The sequence below is a fragment of the Neodiprion lecontei genome, chromosome 7, assembly GCF_021901455.1.
Source record: "Neodiprion lecontei isolate iyNeoLeco1 chromosome 7, iyNeoLeco1.1, whole genome shotgun sequence".
In the NCBI taxonomy this organism is placed as follows: Eukaryota; Metazoa; Arthropoda; class Insecta; order Hymenoptera; family Diprionidae; genus Neodiprion; species Neodiprion lecontei.
The window spans coordinates 18,353,299-18,375,665 of record NC_060266.1 but is presented as its reverse complement, the minus strand read 5'-3'; the positions used below and the strand labels follow the sequence as shown (position 1 = coordinate 18,375,665).

Here is a 22,367-nt window from a genome sequence, read left to right as displayed (position 1 = left end):
CGCTTCTGAGCGAAAAGCAAACGGTTCCTACAATCCTTCACTCAGTTGAACGATTTCTATCCACATATGTCACCAGGTTCTACTTAAGGAAGACCGTTGCAAGTTAACTCGGCAAGTTTTTAACCAGAGAAAGAATGTGGAGAAATATGTCGATGTTCCGTCACTTCCGTTACCACAAACCATTTTCTAATCGATTGATAAAATTGGTGGAAAGTGAAGGCCTCTGAGAGACTGTCCGTTCACAAAATTGGTCAAGATGTTCCGATAAAGGCAAACGACACATTTCCGTATAGCTTATTCGCTATATTATAACCTCATTCGGCTGATCACCAATTCTGAAATTAAAAGACTTTTAACATAGGATGTCGAGTCGTAAGCCGTTGTCGTAAAATAATTATAAAAGAATAACGGAAATTGACGCGATTATCATGCTTGCGATTGAGTATCTTCTTCCGAAGCATTAGCAATAACGGAGAGATCTTTTTCCGGCCTCAACGTGAAAGATAATTCATTCTTCATTGAACCAAATCTTTCTACTTATCGTCAGTGACGCGCTTGTATAGTGATTTCAGTATTGATTACAAAAACAATGAATCGTTCGTGAGAAATATTTACGAATGTTTGCATTCCACATTGCAATTGCGATTTTATGCAATCAAAAATTTTAACCCTGTACGGATGATGATTTTCCTTAATCCTCGCTATCAACGTTCTACGTTGCATAGGACGATTTTAATCGGGACTCACCGAAATATTGACTGGTTCGTCCAATAAATTTCTAGAAGCTTCGATAAAGCTAATTAACGCATAATAAAGAACCTTACCGTAGGCAAGGTAACGGCTGACGTATTTTTCCAGAAAACAATATTCGCTGCGTAATAAATCGTTTCTCATTCACCGTCACGTGCCTAATTATTACTACGTCCATAAAAATAGAACTTCCTGCGCGCACTAATTGGATACCACAATGATTACAAATTCGTTATATTTATTTAACACTTTGAATTCAATTTGTTGAACGCTTTAGTGATATTGTCTCAAATTTAAACGCGTTTGAAAATTCTCTCAAAACACCTGTCAATAATCTGATGTCGATTAGCGATCATTAACATCCCGCAATAAACGCGATCAGGATATCCCAAAATTCAGTTGACTTAAATCTCAGCGAAAGTAATGATCCGTAATGAAATGTTTGAGAGATACGAGATAACTCGAGAAACGTATAAAAATTCAAGAAAACTGAACGAACACTTCAGTAAAAATCAGCATTTTTCTCAAAATTCGCTATAAGTCCGGTTTTTGCAAATTTCTTTTTTCAAACGATTATCACAGGTCAAAAAAAAAATAGGTGGAGTCCGAAAAATATTCATTTTTAAACTTTTTTTATCAATTCTTTTACATTTGTAGTTTATTATTGATTATTTTTGTATTCAGAACGTTTTTATTACTTTCTATTGGATTCGTTACTTATCCTAATGTTAGCAGTAAAATGCATTTTGCACTTAAAATTTGAAGATCATCGATTGCAGAATTTCGTCAGAAATAGATGAAAATAGCGAAATCTGATGTTTCTGCAGCGAATATCACGCCGTGAAGATCTTGAATATTCAACTCATTTGAATTAGGATCACCAGGTAGGTCGTTACGGATCCAATCACCTGTTATTCAGAGCAAACAATGCGCACAGAAATATATACGAGTGTATAAAACCGTTAAAAAATTCAATCACCTGTTGGAGGAATGAATGGTCCAAGGTTACCAATCCGCAAACGTCAAAGCTAACAGGATTTTGAAGCATCTGTAGAGAAAACTCTCTAATCTGCAAAAGAAAGACAATATTCAACGGAGTTCTGGTGATAACATTCGATTAGAATCTGTCACGTTGAGCAGAATATCACCGGTACCTCTTTTTGAAGTTCGGTATCTACTTTTTTCCCGAGAAGGTCGTAAATTACTTGCCCGGTTCTTTGCATCTAGAACGACAATAATCTAGGGTATCGAAGCTTAACATTCAAAGCTACACAAGTAATTAACGAATATCTGAATTTAATTATTACCTCTGTAGTAACCTTATAGCAAGCGTGACAGATAATCCAAATTTTATACCCATAAATCAAGGTCCATGCAGTCGGGGAGATTATCTCTTTTAACTTATAGTAATTGAAAGTCTTCGATGAGAAAGTACTATAAATAGTGTATGACAGTCCGGTGATCATGACAAAAGATTCAGTCACAGACAACAGATTCTGTACGCCAAAGGCTGTGTTCATCTTCTTAGTCAGCCTGGTCAGACTCAAGTGAGTTTTTCTTGACAAACGAATTTGAACAGTGACGAGTTACAAGTCAGGAATTATAACCCTATCGTAAGATCGAAATACGGTATCATGACATGCGACGAAAATGGCACCATGCTCACCGAATTTTTTGTATCACGTAGTACTTGTCTTTTACAAGACGTTTGGCTGCATTTTCATCTTCAGGTACCGATTTCGTTACCGTAAAATTCCGAGAATACATCTGCAGCTCTGGTCTCTTGCTACTGTCGGCACAGTCAGGTTCTATTGTCAATTTCAATATACCGATGTTCAAGTCTTCGAATTGCTTTTCCATGTATCTGGAACCCGTGATGATCGGACATGGAGAATTCACACAATTAACGTCATTTTCAGGGGGATTCATCGACTTACCTTACAAAGGTGCAGAAGTTTACGTCTAAAATAAGTGTAAGAAGTATCGGATGATGTAGGGTCGCTAAAGTGCCCCATATTGATTGTATCGATTGATTATCCACCATACCCCATATCCGCGTCCATACGATGTCACAAACGCCCACACCGAATACGAATAAGAAAATGCTGATAACTTCAACCAGTAGCTCGATATACCGTTTTGTATATTGATTACGAGATTCGAGAATAGTTTCAAATGAGTTATCTATTATCATCATTTCTTTGAAAGACGCAGTCAACGTCTGCAAAATTATATCACACAGTACATCAATCATCGTTAATTACTGAACTAGATCCCTCAACCCATGGTCGATATTGTAAACCCAATTTATCGGTAACTAGCAAGTATGTGTTATTAAAAACATGTTTGTTCTTTGGCCCAAAAGTAACCTCTTCAACTATTTTGCACAGCCATATCGGAATATGAAAATTGGAGATGACATAGTGGATAATTTTGAACTTTTCATTTTACATTCGCATGAATCAATTACACTACTTCGACCGTGATTAAAATGATAATTCTTATTACGAATATTAACATCATGCGCTCACTACCTTACTTCGAAGCCATATTATGATTGGAGTCATCACGGTAACGGACGAGTTTGTATAAACAAGTGCTTTATACATTACAAGAGCCGTGGGTGAAATGTTGCCAGCATCTGAAGTCTGTGCCATTTTTGTAAAGCCAACATAAGTTCCAAGCCATACTCCAAGACTAACAGCGACTGTGTAAAATGTCATGAAAAATAATGCAACACGGGATTGGTTCTCTTGCCGATAGACACCTAATCCCAGGATGCAATTGAACTTGACGAGCAGATTTATCGCGTCGTAGAAGGTTTTCGGCGTTGATATAAACATGTCTCAGTTTCGATGTTCGTAAACCAATGATTACTCTTTCTTTGTTTTTTTTTTCTTAATCTCTAAGTCACAACTTTGTCTAGTTTCTCGAACACCGCGTTGCTATACTATAAACGTTTAAAAGCGAAGAGGTTGCCAAACAGTCAGGTAATGCAACCGGGACGATCTCGAAATGTTTGGTTCAGATACATCAATGAACTTCAACAGTCGTTCATAATTATCTTCGTAACGAAACTGGGAGCGATATGAATCGACACAGTTGAAAAAAAAAGAAGTTTGACCCGTTACTGTTGTGTACTTTATTTTTGTCTGAGATGCAATTAGATAACGTGAAAATAAATTATTTGTAATAGGTATGCATAGGTAACACCCTAATTGCTATTATTATTCAATAATTTTCCACTACAAAATGAATTCGGGGCTGTTTGATTGATAATGAAAGAATATAGTAACAATTCCAATGGTTAGATGGTAAGATTACGTACGTGGTTGAACTCTCAACGGTATTGTAATAAATGCAAGACGAAAAACTTGAGGCATTGTAACTGGATGGCAAAAACGTGACTTGAAATTTTTTTTTTTTTTTTTTTAACTAGCAATTTACCTTTTTCTTCCATATCATGAAACTTCAACGTTATTCAAGTTGGAGGCCCTATAAAAATGTTCAAGTAACTGAACGTTGTGTCAATATTTTTTATAACAACATTACGAGCATCATCGCGAAGATCGAGAGATTCGCGGCCAAAAAAAAAATAAATAAATTAACAAATAAAAGAAAAACGAAACAGTGTTTTAGCAATATCATGTCGAAACCGTAGAAAACAAGTAATTTGAAAACCGCGCGTAACGTGCATACTTTGGACTTTTATTTTTATTTTTTTCTTCAAATTGTTCATTCCTTCGGAAGATTGTCGAATAATTGCAGTAAAAAAAAAAAAAAAAAAAAAATAAATAGAAAAATGAAACAGAACAAACATTGAGGGCAGATTTTTATTTTTTTTTTCAAGTGACTTGTAATTTTCTAAATTCTTTTTCCATATCAATTCCCTGAAATCGGGGAAAAAATTTATCATTTTGTACAAGTAATACGATACCTAGAGTAATTTTTCGTCGAATCTATGAAAATAGATCGTCAAATTTAACGCGTTCTATTTTGCGGTGTACGATCGTTTTTTTTTTTTTTTTTACAATTTTCTCAAGATACACCGAATATCAAAAAATTGTCAATTATATGGAACCGGGGTAAAAGCTTATAATAGCACATAAGTATTATGTAATAATACGTATGTACAAAAATCGCTTTTCTTTGTACATTCAATTATCAGGATTTTCGATTATCAGAATGCCTAACGACGACAATTTGTCCGATTAATCGAGTTTCCTCTGTATTAATTCAAACTACGTTTTAATACAAGTAAAACATAATATAAGTGTGTGTTCGTTGAATTGATTAAATTTTTTTTCTTCTCACCTTATCGGAGAAAACAGGAGTCAAATTTGTATAAAGATAAACAATCTATCTCATTAGTCGAATTCAGAGAGTATCGAAATTTGATAAAAGATAGGTGTGAAATTGTAGTTGAGCAGTTTTCTACACGTTGTATACCTATAATTACAGTATTCGATGCGACATGTTGTTTTGAAACTTGTTTTTACGCATTTTTCGAGATTCGTTACCTGGGTCACGTGACAAGCTTTACAAAAGCGAATAATCACCTCGATTAGATTCGTTTCGAAAGGATTTTCGAAGTCATTCGAACCAACGAAATTCGGCATCTCGACTCGAAGTTCAACGAACATCCCGTCCGATCGACTTGCGCAGACTTTACATCGGAGATGAATCTTCCGTCACAACAAAACAAACGCTTCACGCTACGCACGAAGAAAAGACAACACATCGCGACGTGTTTCGACCCGTGCTTCGAAGCTTGCGAGTTCAGACGAGACTGACGACCGTTTCAAGTTCACAAGGTGAGAATCTACGTCGTAATATTCAGTGTTTACCTGTCCGCCCATAAGATTAAATTGAGGATTGCGTCGTTTCGCGTATGCTTCGAGCATTGAGTGAAGTTCCAGAGTTTGAGAGATGTGAAAACAATTTATATATATTATATACTGTAATAAATAAATAAATGAAAGTGTGTACAGGGTGAGGCATTTAAATCGATAAACTCGAATAACTTGAGAATGAAGTATTTTCGAGAAACACGTTTCAAAATAAGTTTCATCGTCTTCGAAGCGGAATCTAATAGCTATAATTTTTTTTCAAGTCAGTGGAAGAGTTCACGACACACGAAGATCAACTTCGTGATTCGTTTTTTTTTTTTTTTCTTTAGTATATGAATAAACGAAACCTCGGCTGAGGAAAATGTTAATTGTACTTCAAATGATGAAATAATTTTTACCTGATGCCAATTTCACGTGAAAATTTTTCTGCACACCTTATATGTATTATATATAATTAATCGACTGTAACTTTTGCTAGTTTCCAGTTTGCTGATCTGTGAGTAAATCTAAATAATCAGACGAGTGACTCGGCAGTTCCAAAGCTTTACGTTGACGGCGCTACTTGTCGATGTTCAATCATCATCCGTACGAACCGGCGAAAAATCATCGACTTTCATTTGAAAGCTGCGAAAAATTGTCTCAGCTGATTCAGCGAGTAAATTAATTGTTTATAACTATTTTCACACTTTGACGTTGACTTGTCATTGCGTGGCAAACACTTGGAAGGAATCCACTAAAAACTACATTGTTCTTAGTTTTTGACTCTCATTTTTTTTTTTTTTTTTTCCTCTAAACTATTCGCTCGCGATACTTTTTGCAGTTTTTTTTTCTCCCACACTTGCGGTAAATTTTGTAACTAAGTAAAACAATATTTCTTCTAATCTCTTCTAAAAATTCTTTCTGCGTTGAACAAAAAATATCGATATCAATTCCTACTGTCGAATGCATCGTTGCAAAGTAAAACAAATACTAACGCACACGACAATTAAAAAAATAAAAAAACTTCTGTACACTTGTTCATTATTTTTTTTTCCCGGTTACCTTAATTTTTGCAAATTGAGTTTCAAAATGCGGGAGGTCAGGATAAGAAGATGGAGGACAGAAAAATCGCAGATGCGGGAATCAAAAAACGCGTAAAGGTTTTAATTGTTCAGTTGTTTGATTTTTTTTTTTTCAAACTTCTCTCTTTGTTTAGATTCGAGTGATGAAAATCGACGTTACAAATGAGAGGAAGAAGTGTTTGAAAATAACAGAGAACCGATGTAAAAATTCAATTCGAATTACATGTTGAGTGATGATTAATCGTGAATATCGTTCGATCGATGTTTCAGGGTTGTTGCCGGAATCGATATCAGGTACTATTTTTTAATTTGCGCTGGCACCTCGAAACACGCAATGTCTTCGTTGTTTTCGACAAGGGCCCAATGCACGTTCACGTTTGTCTGCAAATAAAAGGTAATTGAAATTATATCTGTAACGTTTACGTACGACAGCAATGGTGAAAAAAAAAAGTGATAATTGAAAAATAAATTTAAACAAATTTTTCAATCAAATTATATTTACGTACCGATCGCACAATTTCTTATACAGGGTATCCCATTTAAAAAAATGTACTCAAATGTATCGGAAACTAAGCATTGAACTGAAAAATGTTTCTGGATGTCTGCTGGGCCCATTGAGGCCCAGCTTTCGTTTTTCAAATTGAACCTCCCATTTTTTTTCTCATTTTCAAATTCTTCGCAAATATTGACGTATCGCTGACACTCTTTTCACGAGAAAACTTCGAAAAACATTTTGGGCCTGTTCGGAGACGAGAACCAAAAATAGCCGAGGCATAAACCTGGCTCACTTTTCAATGAAAAACAAGAAGCGTGCGATAAAAAAATGGGAGGATCGATTTGAAAAACAAAAGTTGGTCCTCAATGGGCCCAAGAACTTGGATACTCATCCTATGTCAAAAGCCCCTTTTGTAGGTACGCAACAAATTTTGCCCGAAACATTTTTCAATTTGATCCTTAATTTTCTACATATTCGAGCATATTATTCGAAATCGGACACCCCCCCCTTATGTACTCAAATTTTAATCAACTTTCTTACTTTTAGCGTCGATCATAATAAGTCAGATTTATATATAATTTACGAACCACTGGATATTTTCTACTGATCGGGAACCTTCTTTTGTAAATGTATTCGGTGTCCTTCGTCAACGGACAATCGACCTTCGACCCCGAAACGTCGAAGATGTAATCACAGGCGTTCGATCCGTCGACGCTTTCGAAAGGTTGCGGGAACCCTCCATTCAAAGCGCCCGTAGCCTTCGTCGTCAGGGTGTTGACGTTTCTCGTCGGCTTGAATTTCAGCTCGACCGATACGATCGTTCCCTTCTTTAGAAAACACGGCGGCTCACCGCAATTTGCTATCTTGACGGTGTTCGAGTCCGGAAACGGATCGTCTGCGATCGATGGTAAAAAAAATATACAATTTTCTTCGTCCTTGATCGTATTTTTTCAAGCATATTTAATGTATTTGAGACAAAGATATACCGGAGCAAAAACGACGAGCACAAATGTTTTTTTCTCTCAGCGTTTCGTGTTGTTTCAATTTATGTTCCGATAGAAGTTAAAAATAATTCGTCACGAGTTATCAACGCATTATTATTTTTCAATTATGAATCACGAGCTGGTTGATTTGACATTTTGTTTTCTGATTTCGATTTTTTCAACTACTTTCTGGATTTTTTTTCCAGATTATTTGAAAATGGAAAACAATTTTTCAATAAAACGGAGAACCTTGAACAATTTTATTATTTGTTATTGGCAGTTGAAATTTATGACAGAAAAAAACGGAAAAAAAACAACAGTAACATGAATAATCACTCATTTTTACTATAATTTCTAAGAGTTTTGAATTTTCGTTTCATTTCAAAATATCGAGGCAAAATATCGTTAGAATTAAATTTGACCTTATTAACAATTCAGTAACTTTTCAGCTTTTAAATAATTTCCATTTCCATCGATATATTTTTTTATACTCTTCTTTCATCCTCCGATAATTTATCCCATTTTTTACCGTACAGATATCCTTGATAATGTTACTTACTGGTGCCACATTTTAAAACTGTAGTAGCGAAAGCCGATTCGCTGGCCAAAACCAAAACTAGCGAAAACGCAAAAATTTCCCTCATCATCCTGTTGCTGCTGCTGCTGCTGTTGCGGGGTTCCAAAATCACCACTGTAGTTTCTCGATTCCAACGCGACACTGAAACGGCTTCGGATTCCCGTGGAAAATTCAAGAAGCATCGCAAATATCGCCCGCGATATCGGACACTCGCTGCCCGTGATATCTTGACCGTTGAAACGGGTCGCCGAGTGACCCAAACCCGAGATAACGAGGAATTTTTATCTTTAAGCCACGAATCTTGTTGTACGCGAGCAGAAAACCAATTACAAAAAAAATAAAATTAAGAAGAAATAAACCAGACGATTGCAACCGAGATCTGAAAAATTCGATTTCTAATTTCAGGTAAATTGTTTCTCTCATTTTTCGATCGATTGAAGAAAAATCGCCTGGACATTGTCAAAAAACGATTTGAATATCCAAATCGTTGTGAAATAATCATTTTCAAATATGTAGGGAGGGAACAGAAACAAACAAAAAACTTTACGCTTATCGTAAAAATCGTATGGAATCAAAAATAACTTTGCTGCACTTCTGAAGTAAATTTATGTGCAGCTTTTTGATGAAAAAATCTTTACAGTTTCTAAGGGGGTAAATTGTTGAACGGTTCGTGTGACGAGAGCTGAAACGCAGAGTTCAATAACAACTTTAAAAAGTTGACAACTTTTTATACCGAGGGCAATCGGGTGCACTTGCACCGAAGAGTTCAAAGAGCGTCCAACCAGGAGATTATCAAGTGCGACGAACGTTTCCAAGAAACGATAATATATTCGTTGTGAAACTTGCAATCGGCGTAAAACGTTCGACTGAATAACGCGCCAATTTCTCACGAAATGTTTGTCAAATTTACGTCGTCTTTTAGTTGAATCATTTTCTAAAAAAATTTTCGAGCCGCAAATTTCTTTCCGCTTCTCTAAACTCGCGATTTCATATATTTCGATTCATTCCAGAGATCGGAGTCCAGAAAATCTAACAATTGGATAATTTCTGTACATCAAAATTTTTCAAAATTTATCCCCAAGGGCTTCTCAGTAAATTTGTTTTACTAACCCTAGCTAATTTACCGACGTATCTCACTTGGCTTTGGATCTATCTCGATCCATCGATGGTAAAGCAGATCGTGAACAAAAATTATACAAACTTATAGGTGAATGAATTTTTTCACCTAAAATTTCACTAACATTGCATTCGATCTATAAGTATCCAATTTTATCTATGATCAATCAATTATCGACTAAAATGTTAAGCAGTAATGAGCTTGGGCGAAAATTTTACAAACTTTTATTCCACTTTCCTTACACATCTATAACATTTTATAATTATACTATACGTAGGTATGTAATAAAAATTACTTATACTTACGTATAGATCTGTGATGGTGAGATTTAAAAACAAAAAGAAAAGAAAATTCATGGTGGAAATTCATGGGATCTTTTTTTTCCCCTCTCTCCCTTATTTGCAAATTTTTTACCCATTATCCAATATTAAAATACACAAAAAAAAAAGAAAAAATAAACAAAAGAAAACGTTGGAAGAATATCATTTCGTATAAATGGAGAAAAAATGTAATGGTAATATTAAAAACACGAACAACTGTGTGACAATTATTACCGGTGAATACAATGCGGACGATTGCTACATTTATGAATTTGGCATTACGTTATTTGCGCCGGCACTTCGAAGCATGCGATGTTTTTCTGGCCCTCACTCAAAGCCCAGTGGACCTTCAGGATGAGCTGTAATGAAACGAAGAAGGTAGAAATTAAATAAAAAAATCAGCTCAAGGTGTGATAAATTTAACGTTCAAGTTCAAATTGGACTAAAACGTTTAAAAAAAAACCTTGTCGAATAAGTGAGACGCTTGAATATAAAAAAATCCATCAATTATATAATTTTTTTTGTTTCTACAATTTTTTTTTATATCTATTCCAATTACCATGTTTGCATTACATAACAAGATTAGAATATACAAATTTTTAAACGAAAACTGAAATAAAACCGCCTCGGAGATAATAAACAGCGGAAATTTATATGATGGATACGTGCGTGCGCAGCTGAATTTGCTTTTTACGTGTTTTTTATTTATTCATCTATTCGTTTCTTCCCACGTAACAATGAATATTTCAGAAAACTTTCTGAAATCTTTCATGAAAGGAAAGAAGTATATCAAAAATAGTTCAAAAAAATGTTACTGCAAGTTGAAAATGTCCGCGCCAGAAACTTGTAAAAGATTTCTTGATTGTTGTTGTTCTTAAAAAGATTCTCATAATGTTTCTATAAAATATTTTATTGAAAGTTTCTTAGAAAGATTTCATGTTATATGGAATAACTTCCTTAACAAATTATTGCCAGATATATTCATCATTTGTTCGTCGTTATTAAAAGGATTATATCTAATTCATCAAAATTTACCTTTGATTCATAGAAATTATAGTAAAATTGTGTAGGGAATTTTCTCACTTTAGCGGCCCTTAATTGTCTTCATTTTCGATCGAATCGAACTTTTCCAGGACATAATATAATGGCATAGTCGGTAACTTGTTACATTGAGTAACTGTATTCTATTTTGAAAAAGCCAGCTATATCTGTATTTGTTTGCTACAAGAATTGAATAGTAACTTGCCGACATCATCAATCACAGTAGATCAGTATATGATCTATTATGCCGGTACGACTTACTGCCGTCTTTTCATACCGACGAACACTGCGAGTGTGGCATTTTACCGACGTACACTTAGCCTAGCTGGCCCCTGAATCTGCAAGAAATATCACCCGAGGCTGGCTCTTTTAAATACTATATGGTTATGGATATGGATATCTTAGGGCCTATGGTTAGTGCAGTTAGTGGCAGCGCTAATACCTTCTAGTCGGTACCATAGACAGAGCATGGACTGCGCTTTCCCTAGTAGTAGAAAAGAGACAACCACGGTCTTACATACAGGTCTCCAGCTAATTTTTGGTGGTGGGAGTGACTCTGCTAAGAGTACCCGTGTTTGCAGTTCTTAATGTGACCGTCAAAGTCCTTGCGATCTAGGGTACAATGTACAGCGTATACAGCAATACTTGGAAAATAGAGGTTATGTTCTCAGCATAAACAAGTCATTAGTACCTTTAAAAAATACCCCTAGATTGTTGCGCTCACCACTGTCAGAACGTGAAATGCAAAAACGAGTAACGTTAGTGGACCCTTCCCCCACCACCAGAGCTGCCAGACCTGTATGTAAGAACGTGGAGACAACACTCTGCGATAAAACTTGTTCGCACTTTTGAGGTAACGTAACAGGAATTGTCTGAATGCGATTTGAGCTCCTCTTACGGAAAAAGGGACATTTCACCATAAGATTCGATAAAAGAAAGGCGGCGATCGTAACCTATAAGGCCCCGTGCTATCAACCTTAGAGCATACTGTACATGCTCTAAGCTATAAACATACTCCGTAAACACTAAAATATGCATTCTAAGCGAATGAAAACTGAGTAATTGTTTTAACTTCAAGCGACATTAAATCCGAAAAAAAGGTAACAAACGGTGGATCGTAAGATCATAGAGGCAAGGAGGAGAAGCGCTGTACGGGCTTACACCGCAAGAGGCGCTTAAATCGCACCTTGCCAATTCCTCTCACGTTGCCCCAAAAACTGGGCCAACTTTTAAGCTGAGCTTTGCTTGAGTGTTGTCCATGTATGCAAGAAATATATCCCACTCTGAAATACATAAAATGTATAAACGCATTTGCGTCATCGAACAATCCAATCTGTGATTTTCTAGTGGATTTACTCTGCCGAATGATGGCCGAGTGACCGGATCACGCAGCAATGTAGTTACCAATCTGCGTCACGAGTACTTTATGTTTGTGCAAAACTGAACCATCGACACTGAACCGTGTATTTCCCGATTGACAGATTGAATGGCTCCGCAGGAGGGCCATTATTTTCGAATAATATTATCTCTGATTAGTCGTTGATTAATTCGATCGAATTTTACTACACTCTATAAGCTTTGAAGTGGTAAAGAAATCTTCACACAGTATCACTTCTAACTAAATTTCAATGTATTAAAACGCTTTGGAAACATTTGTTTCCGTATACCGGTGACGCCCTTCTGGGTGTAGAAATTGTGGACTGATTAACTGATTAGTCATACTAATCAAGCATTAAATCAACGTTAGAACCCTAGCACAAACAGACAAGTGTCAAACGTTGAACCAAAAATTAATTAAAATGGATAGCCAAGGACGGAAAGTAATCGTGTGTGACAATGGAACTGGGGTAAGGTTATGCACATGTATATATTTATTTTATTGTACTAACGTACCTACTCTGCTTTCATTTATTGACCACATCATCAGTCAGTAAATTCGCTTCACCTGGCTTCACATAATCATTTTGTAATTGATTCACTTACAGATTTTTTCAGTTTCATAGTCTTTATCATGTCATTTAAATATCGACAAACTCCGTAGTGAAAATATTTGAATTACTAGTAAACCCTTGTGGAATTCAGAAAAATCTGTGCCGTAACTAAAATTAAAAGTAGTTTGTGTACGAGAATGAAAATTTAAATTTCATATTATAAGTCCATTTTTTTTTTCTTGACTCGTGGTGATTCTTGCCAAATTTTCAAGGTTTAAGGGTAATATTGTTCATTCGCCTTAGATTACAATTCATGATTAGTTCCTAAGTATGGTTGTTTAATGAAATTGAGTTTTCAACAAATGCTGAATTTGTTTACGTAACGTTTCATTGATTGTAATCTCTACAGTTTTGCATACGTACAGTGAGATATTCAAAATAAAATTACATTTGTATTTGATTTCTCACAAATAAGATTTTTTCTATTTCAGTTCGTCAAGTGCGGATATGCAGGCTCAAATTTTCCAGCACATATATTTCCCTCGATGGTTGGACGGCCTATTATAAGAGCCGTTAACAAGATTGGAGACATCGAAGTTAAGGTATATTATCCAAGAAATTGTTTCTGTCCTACAGTTTCATATTGTTTAAAAACATTGAAAGTTGGAGAATAATTATGTTAATTACATATCTTTTATGCATCTAAAATTCAGTGTCTGTCTAAGAAATAAGAAATGAAACTTTTGAATAGTTTAATTAAAAAAACTGAAAATTTCAGGAGGAATTTTATGTCCGAGTAAGTTACTCCGCACAGTTACATGTGTCAGTGTGTCATTCTGATCATTTTGTGTTTATTTGATGTTTATTAATGAATAATAATATCAGTAATAACAAATTTCAGTTGTATAACGTGATTTGAATGGTTACTCGTCATTTTGTTCTTTTACCTTACATTGCTTTTGGCCATGGAAAATAACCGGGATGAAAAAATATACTTCAGACATAATGTATAAAGAGACGGATGCAAAATTTATTCAAATTCTTTCCTCCCACACAATGGAAACTCACACGATTCAACTTCGACAGTAAAAAAAGCATCATTAAAAACTCAAAGTCAATACTTGAAACTACTTGAAAATTTCTATCTTACCAAGTCCTAAAAATATTTTAAAACCATTTCTCGTATCTCTCAAACATTTCGCAAATTTTCTTTTATATACATATTGTCAGTTGATCTGTTGCTTCCACCTTACACAATCAAAGGAAACAAATTAGAAACGAATTATGTTGGGTGTGCCTTTAACCAATCATAGATTGCTGCTATCTTTGTCAATTATGAACAGAACTAATTAAAAATGTTCTGCTAAAGAAAAAATTTAAAGGTGTCCTCAAACACCAGTCGAATTTAAAATGTACAGATTTTGACATTGTATCTATTGACGTTTTAAAATCGATATTCATCTATATGATAAATGATGTCACATTTGCTATAAAATTGCAGAAATTTACTTACGTTTTCTTAATTTACTAATTTCCATGATTGCTGTATGAGATTAAATATAAATGCAACAACAATAAATGCACAACATCTTTGTGGTATTTAATCAAAATCCATTGTTGCTAATTTTTTCGACGAATGTCAAGTTGGGATGTACGTATACTTAAAAACGAAAATTGAAACAAAAAAAAAAAAATGTTCAAGTTAAATTTGTTTCAATATGTAAACGTATATTACATAATCAGTCTATACATGTTTGTGTGTTATTACCGCTCGCATAGGATATGCCAGTAAGTTTGACGACATGTTATGGTTATTCAATATCCTGGAAAAATTCTATAGTTGTGTAATAACTTTTTTTTGGCACATAACGAATAAGTATAATTTCCATGGCGTTATTTTGTTCTATGCACTATTACGTAAAATGCTGTAAACTGTATAGAATGGAAGTGAATTCAATATACTTCTGCAAATAAATACAATTGATGATAACTGCTAGTATGTATGTACATATGTGTATGTGTGTATAGGAATGATTGTTATTCAATCAACTAACAGCATGCACGTTTTTTTATCCAAAGCGCACAGACGTGAGTTCCTTTAAAATTATCCTAAAACTTGCATACGATGTGTAGTATGAAAATAACTGAAGAATGTAACGTGTTTGGTAACGCAATTTTACTACGCAAAAGAAATTCCCTGCGCTATTCAGATGAACGAGAAATCGTTCAATTCGAAACAGTCGCAAGACCTACAGCCGAGATTGCTTTTTTGCAGGACTTGATGGTAGGCGACGAAGCGAGTAAACTTCGTTCAATGCTCGAAGTTAGTTACCCTATGGAAAATGGAATTGTCAGGTGAGCTTTATCAAACGGAACAGTTTTCTATCTGCACTTGAATTAACTCCTTCCCAAAAATGAACTTCAACCCTGACTGAATCCATTTCAAACGATACTGTCAGGTCAACCACAAGTCTATCTATTTGGGCATAAACATGATCTTTTCGTGAAATTATATTGTGAGTATTCTCATTTTGAAAGGCAAAATCGTTGATCGTCAAAAAAAAAAATAGCAACCTCTAATTTTCATTAAGTGCTGTAATTACCTACGATATTTAAATTGTTTATTCAAATTCCAATGAACGTTCTTCATTTTGTTTAAATATTTACTGGTATATTCAAAATACTTTGTAATTAACTAGCCGCTGTTGTTCCGTAAATCCAAAGTCAGTATAAACAACGATCCTTATGTTAATTGTAAACAGTTTTACAATTCTGTAGTGGATTTCAAATGGAAATCAAAAATTAAGAGAATTATAAAATAAAAAGCAAACTTGTCTTTACACATTTTATGATTTTCTATTATCAGCATCCCTTATACTCATAACTAGAGTACTGATAACTTTGTAAAAAAATATATTTGTCATGTATATATTATATACATGTATAGAAAGAGAGAGATTGATGCTATGACTTGTGTTTGATCTGCCTATGTGATTGCAAAAGCGATAAGTTCAAAATTCAACGTACTCAAATTAACAGGAATTGGGAAGACATGTGCCACGTATGGGATTACACGTTTGGCAAAGAAAAAATGAATATAAATCCAAAAGAGTGCAAAATATTACTGACAGAACCGCCAATGAATCCAACAAAAAATCGTGCGAAGATGATAGAGGTGAGGGAGTTTTCCTTAAATTGACAATTATGGTAGTGAAACCAGTAATCATGAACGTTGATAATTGATAAATTCATTTTATTTATGCAGGTAATGTTTGAAAAGTATGGATTCGATGGCACATATATCGCCATTCAGGCTGTTCTCACGCTCTACGCACAAGGTTTGCTCAGCGGAGTAGTTGTGGACTCTGGAGACGGTGTGACTCACATTTGCCCGGTTTATGAAGAATTCGCCCTGCCGCATCTGACGCGAAGATTGGATATAGCTGGGCGTGATATTACTAGATATTTAATAAAACTGTTACTGTTGCGAGGCTACGCATTCAATCACTCGGCAGATTTTGAGACTGTTAGAATGATGAAAGAGAAGCTGTGTTATATTGGATACAATATTGAAACAGAGCAAAGGTTAGCCCTTGAGACGACGGTCCTTGTGGAACCTTACACAGTGAGAAATATTTCTTGATCTTTATTTCTACATGCTTCGGAATTTTAATAATAGAAACGGAAAAAATTAAGTGAGAAAAATTCCAGCTTCCAGATGGCCGAGTTATCAAAGTTGGCGGAGAACGGTTCGAAGCACCCGAAGCTCTTTTTCAACCACATCTAATCAATGTCGAAGGCCAAGGAATAGCGGAACTTGTTTTCAACACTATCCAAGCCGCGGACATTGATATTCGAAGTGAACTTTACAAGCATATTGTTCTCAGCGGGGGTAGCACTATGTATCCTGGACTTCCATCCAGGCTGGAACGTGAACTGAAGCAACTCTACCTTGAACGAGTTCTCAAAAACGATATTGACAAATTATCGGTTGGTTTCAAGCTATTTGAAATTCATTGACAGTACCTTTCAATATCACGTGTTCAATTTTCTTTTACATATGTTATTTTTTTATTATTTTTTTTTTCCCCATGTTGAATTGAATCAAATACGCTTGGGTCAATGCCTCCAATCAATTGCACGGTTTTTTATGGAAATTTTGTCGATTCATTGGTCGAACTTTTATTTCAGAAATTTAAGATCAGGATCGAAGATCCTCCAAGGCGCAAGGACATGGTGTTTATTGGTGGTGCAGTGTTGGCAGAAGTCATGAAAGACCGTGACTCGTTCTGGATAACGAGGGAAGAATATGAAGAAAAGGGTCTTGGCGTACTAAACAAATTGACTGCCCGTTCTAGTTAAAGAAATATTCGTTTAGAATAAAAAACGAAACGAAACCCAAATCGTATGAGATGATCATACAATGAAAATTTTCATAAGTGACACAAAGTGAAGGATTTTTGTAACTGGAACTGGTTACAAAGTATCCAATTCCATTTTGGAAATGTGCTTGGATATTATTACACACCGTTTAAAATTAATTATTAATACTAACTGTGTATTTCGACAATGAAAAGTTGAATAACATTTAAACATTCAAAATTTCTGTTAAAAAATCAAACCTTTATTTTTTTTTTTCGTCATTATTAAATATGACAGATAGCGATAAGATAAGACTCTACAGAGTGAACCAAGTTCGAGGGTACGACGTGTTACAAATGAAAGATTATCATTCATATTATTGCAATTAGATATTGGTTCTATGGTATCAACGGTCAATTTGATAAGCAGTATAATTTCATCGCCTAGATTTAGAAATGATGCAATGCCTAAACGGGGCTTTTCGCGTCAACTAAGCCACTTTTGTTCGTAAAATAAAAATTAACTGTCAAAAACTCAGTCTTCCTCTGGCACCTCAATGCTGTAGGTCACGGCGATACAGACATACGTTAATTTTTTTTTACTAGAAGATCATTGGAACGATTTTATATAGAGTGTGAAAAATTCTCTACTGAATGCAAAGAAGGTGTCTCAGTTGTCGAGTTAAACAACTCACTGACAAGAAGTAGCAAATTGTGTAATAAATATTGATTATGTATGAATTATTCTAGCACTATGAACCGTACTTTCTACATCTACTTAAAAATAGTTCTAACCAGGTGCATTTATAAAATTCATTAAGTCAAGAAGGATTTAAACGAAACAGATACATAGATATATCGATATGTAGGATCGTTTGGAATGCTTTCATTTTTAGTGTATATTTTAGATAATATTATTCTTATTATTATTATTACCATTATTATCCAGATATCACTTCATTGTTGTACATACATAGCCTCGGCTAAACGAGACAGTTTTGTATTTTGGATCAGAACTTCAGCAAAAATAAATTTACCTATTGTAAAAGTTACTACCTCTGTATGTATATATATGTAGTGGAAAACTGTACATAATGTACGCATAAAAATTGTAAATGTGTTCGCTATTCGAAATAGGCAATTGAAAATCATTAAGGATGTTGCCTCAAACCCATTGAATGAGATTTCTAGCAGTCATGATTTATCGCTTGATGTTGACATTTTGCAACAATAGAATTTTAAACTCCATTCCATCCTATTCTCCTTGTCAAGCGTATCAAATTTTTGGTTTTAACAAACAGCGTTAAATAATTATAAACTAGTTATATTACATTAAATTTATATTATTTTTATTATGCAAAATTTTAAACCTTTCATAATAAAGAAAAAAAATACGCACGGACACTTATACTTTGGCCACATGTTGATTCAAGATATATTGAACCATTCTACAAGTGTTTAAAATCTTTGTAATCATGTGAAATCAATGAATTTACGACAGTTTTGCAACACTTTTTAGTATTCTGTGGACTTTTTCGAAATCCTGAAGACCTTCGGAAATATCTGAAATATTTGGATTTGTCATTCTAACAATCACTGTTCAAACTGACAATGAGCAGAATTACGTCTTTCACAGCTGATTTTACGTTCGAATCTCATTTTTTGAAAAGTAAACCAAGCGTTAACAATCTGTATTCAGTAATCACAAAGCGAAAAATTTTCCAACATATTTAAAATAAAAATAATACAATTAGAACATTTTTAATTTTGAATTTTATATGTGTTGGCACCATCGAACATGCGGCCATTCATCGCTTTGGCGGTAACGTTACCAGCTTTGCCGTTGGGCACTTTCCTTTTACATCATTGTTTGACACATTACGACACCGAGTAATTTCATTGGCCTATTCCGTTAGATCCAACCAATAAAATCACTTGGGCCCGTATTCATAGTCAGGTCTCAAGGCGGTGCTTAAGACCGTCTTGGTGAAGATCGTCTTATTCGTTCAAGACCGTCTTGAGATGCTATGTATTCATAGTCGGAAAACAAGACGGTCTTCGTCAAGAATTTGGTCTCAAGCGCTAGCTTATTTCATTCAAGACCGTCTTGACGAAGACTGAGCTTGAGACGGTCTTATTCGACGTTCGGTTATGTTCGGAATATTTCCGATGTATCCCCCAATAAGATGCTCGGATTTTATTTCTCAGCCTGTGCAAGATATTCGTATAGGCATGCAGCTCTTGAGTATTTTTATAGTTTATGAACACAACAACGTTAGCGCCACGTAGAGGAACTAAAAAACGGGAACAAATCGCGTGCAATTTTTTGTAGTGGGTGTATAGCTATAAAACGAAGAAGAAGAAAAAGAATTTTATAGTGTATGTTTATGTGTATATAATTTTTATATACACATATTTTAACCTATATCATTATGTAAATCTCTATACCGGTTATTGATAAATAAATTGTATTGATATGTTAAAAGGAATCCCGGTGCAGACTTGCAAAAAAATGCGCGTGAAAGGGACAACCTTTGATCTTCAAAGTTCAAAAGAGCAACTTTAGTTCTATTTACTGGCTATATTTATAATGTATTGAATATTTTTACGTAGACAAATTTTCATAAGTATTATCGTAACTATAAGACTGACGCTTAGTACAATTACGTACATATCAGTATTTTCATGAGTAAGTGAGGGGTTTAAAAATAAAATGAGAACCAATGATAAGTTATGAGTAAAATATGTATTCTAATGTTAACTGTTTGTACAGATTAAATTCAATTTTATTAAATATTTGGAGTATATTCATTCTAAAATCAATTAGTCTTTACAATTAAATTAACTTGATATACATATATTTTGATTAAATGAATAACCGTTCGATTAGAGCTTCGCGTATTGCAAAACCCTCTCCAGGCTGCCAATGCGGTGCTTGAGGTGGCAATTCATCCGCTTCTTCTTCCTCGATGCGATTATCTTCCGGAAGAGCATTATCCAATGTTAGTGATAAATTGTGTAGTACGGCACAAGCTACAACAATTGTGGTAGAGCACAACAATTTGGTTCCCAAACCTCGGGATAGGCAAGGAAAACGTCGCTTCCAAACTCCAAATGTTCTTTCAACAATTTGCCTTGTTCTGCTTTGTACGTTGTTATACCTATCAAGATACCGACTTGGTTAATTCACACATGTATACTTTGTCAATTTTATGACTACTTATCGAAATCTAAAGTAATGCGATAATCTTTATCTTACCTTTGTTGAGCATCTGTAATTGGATTTGCCAGTGGAGTCAGCAGAAATGGCAAGCACGGATAGCCGGCATCTCCAACCAGGGTTCCAGTAAGTTGTCTCTCATGATACCGCATGTAAATTCGTGAATTTTGGAATATTTGACTGTCATGGTTACTTCCAGGCCATTCCGGAACCACATCCAAGAATTCCATATTGGGTCCGATAACTGCCTGTGGTATCATTTAAATTAAAAGTACCGATTTTCATAGAATAGTATTGTTTATTTGTATCCTAGATAAAATTAATTGCAACTTATGGTATTTGTAAACGGTTATCACCAACGCGACATACCTGTACATTGAGGGAAAAATATCCCTTACGATTCCTATAAACCTCCTGCAGGTCTGCAAATTTCGTATGACATAATCGAATGTGAGTGCAGTCGATAGCGCCATCAACGCCAGGTAAACCGATACCCTCCCTGCGTGCACCAAGTTGTCTGAATAGATCTCTGTTTGCGATCATAGCAGCTTCCGTACTAGGAAATTTGATAATTGCGTGAATCAATGATGCAATTTGAGCCGATACTCTGTGTATTATCCTCGATACTGTAGACTGCGATATAGTCATCAGATCTCCGTTGACGAGCTGTACAGTACAAAATGTATTAGCAATCATTTATTCCATGATCACAGGAAGCAATGAAATCACTTTATATTTTCAGTAGAATGTCAGGAATTATAATCACAATGATCCTTACTTGAAAGCTAGCGGTAGCGTAAAATCGTAGACATATTAATAATTGCATGACAGGTGGAATTGGTAGACCACGATTATTGGCACTGACTAAGGCAGCTTCAATTCTAGGTAGTATTCCGTACATAATACCATCCTTTGAAAATCGGAATCGCCGTTTGAACTCCTGCTCGGAATAAAACTCGAACGGGTTTTGACCATCTCTGATGTATCTCTTCGGAGCTCGCTGTACTTCACCCTCGTCTTCGTCATTCGGCCCAACGTTGACCATTGAACAATCATATTATTCATTTCTTCGATCTGATCGTAGAAATTAAACATATCTTGCATATTCGCCATGTCAGTAGAATTTCACTATTCACTTCACTTCACAAATTTTTCAAAGCGAATGCTCTCATAACCTCTACTTCAATTGCAAGTTTCCGTTGCTACCCTTTTACAGTAAATAATCCCGTCCCAGCTGCACTTTCCCAAACATTCCTTCACAATCTATTCCTGTTAATTTATATTGTTCGAATATAATATTTTCCAAACAATTCGTAATTATCAATTTCGTACGCATCAGAACAATTGAGTAATATTTAGGCAACAAGCATTTGCTTAAGTGCAGTCCGAACTCGACTTGATCAAGATACGTAAATAAGACTGCGTTAATTGACTATGAAACGTTGCGTGCTCAAGACCATGCTTATTTCAAATAAGACTGGACTATGCAACCTTGTAAGCACGCTTCGAATAAGACCGACTTGATGAAGACCGTCTTATTTGCCGCGTCTCAAGACCGTCTTGTTTGACGTCTATGGAACCAAACGCCATCTTAAGGCCTCGTATAAGACCGTCTTATTCGAGTCCGGTCTTAAGCACTGACTATGAATACCGGCCTTGG

The 22,367-nt window shown here is 35.1% G+C and overlaps 4 protein-coding genes and 1 long non-coding RNA gene across 11 annotated transcripts; 2 read left to right on the top strand and 3 right to left on the bottom strand.

Annotated features, from left to right (window-relative positions):
• Positions 1–1,422: 1,422 nt before the first annotated feature.
• LOC107218477 (gustatory receptor for sugar taste 43a) lies at positions 1,423–6,576 on the bottom strand. 5 transcript variants are annotated; one of them, XM_046745218.1, is made up of 8 exons: positions 5,310–6,576; positions 3,285–3,457; positions 2,688–2,971; positions 2,417–2,614; positions 2,058–2,307; positions 1,905–1,973; positions 1,730–1,819; positions 1,423–1,658 (listed from the first exon to the last, which is right to left on the bottom strand). In XM_046745218.1, exons 2-8 carry the CDS (start codon positions 3,405–3,407, stop codon positions 1,608–1,610), a joined length of 1,065 nt encoding a protein of 354 aa, XP_046601174.1. In that variant the 5' UTR covers positions 3,408–3,457; positions 5,310–6,576; the 3' UTR covers positions 1,423–1,607. The 5 variants fall into 5 exon arrangements, with proteins under 5 accessions (XP_046601174.1, XP_046601172.1, XP_046601173.1 ...); XM_046745216.1 differs by having other exon boundaries at positions 1,423–1,819; XM_046745217.1 differs by having other exon boundaries at positions 1,423–1,819; positions 5,999–6,576.
• Positions 6,577–6,722: 146 nt separating this feature from the next.
• Positions 6,723–8,876, bottom strand: LOC107218476 (NPC intracellular cholesterol transporter 2 homolog a). Its single transcript, XM_015656365.2, has 3 exons — positions 8,700–8,876; positions 7,745–8,052; positions 6,723–7,042 (listed from the first exon to the last, which is right to left on the bottom strand). The coding sequence occupies exons 1-3, from the start codon at positions 8,785–8,787 to the stop codon at positions 6,959–6,961; spliced, it is 480 nt and encodes a 159-aa protein (XP_015511851.1). The 5' UTR covers positions 8,788–8,876; the 3' UTR covers positions 6,723–6,958.
• Positions 8,877–12,624: 3,748 nt separating this feature from the next.
• Positions 12,625–18,539, top strand: LOC107218490 (actin-related protein 2). Of its 3 annotated transcripts, none has more exons than XM_046745741.1 (8): positions 12,625–13,042; positions 13,618–13,728; positions 14,906–14,914; positions 15,402–15,481; positions 16,166–16,301; positions 16,392–16,751; positions 16,838–17,116; positions 17,318–18,539. In XM_046745741.1, exons 1-8 carry the CDS (start codon positions 12,995–12,997, stop codon positions 17,486–17,488), a joined length of 1,194 nt encoding a protein of 397 aa, XP_046601697.1. In that variant the 5' UTR covers positions 12,625–12,994; the 3' UTR covers positions 17,489–18,539. The 3 variants fall into 3 exon arrangements, with proteins under 3 accessions (XP_046601697.1, XP_046601696.1, XP_015511870.1); XM_046745740.1 differs by lacking the exon at positions 14,906–14,914 and adding an exon at positions 13,905–13,922; XM_015656384.2 differs by lacking the exon at positions 14,906–14,914 and having other exon boundaries at positions 12,626–13,042.
• An 893-nt stretch (positions 18,540–19,432) lies between these two features.
• LOC124295495 lies at positions 19,433–20,217 on the top strand. Its single transcript, XR_006905448.1, has 2 exons — positions 19,433–19,866; positions 19,974–20,217. It is a non-coding gene; the product is annotated as an uncharacterized LOC124295495 (long non-coding RNA).
• Position 20,218: 1 nt separating this feature from the next.
• LOC124295493 (putative nuclease HARBI1) lies at positions 20,219–22,248 on the bottom strand. Its single transcript, XM_046745737.1, has 4 exons — positions 21,486–22,248; positions 21,077–21,373; positions 20,747–20,955; positions 20,219–20,648 (listed from the first exon to the last, which is right to left on the bottom strand). Exons 1-4 carry the CDS (start codon positions 21,750–21,752, stop codon positions 20,354–20,356), a joined length of 1,068 nt encoding a protein of 355 aa, XP_046601693.1. The 5' UTR covers positions 21,753–22,248; the 3' UTR covers positions 20,219–20,353.
• Positions 22,249–22,367: the final 119 nt, after the last annotated feature.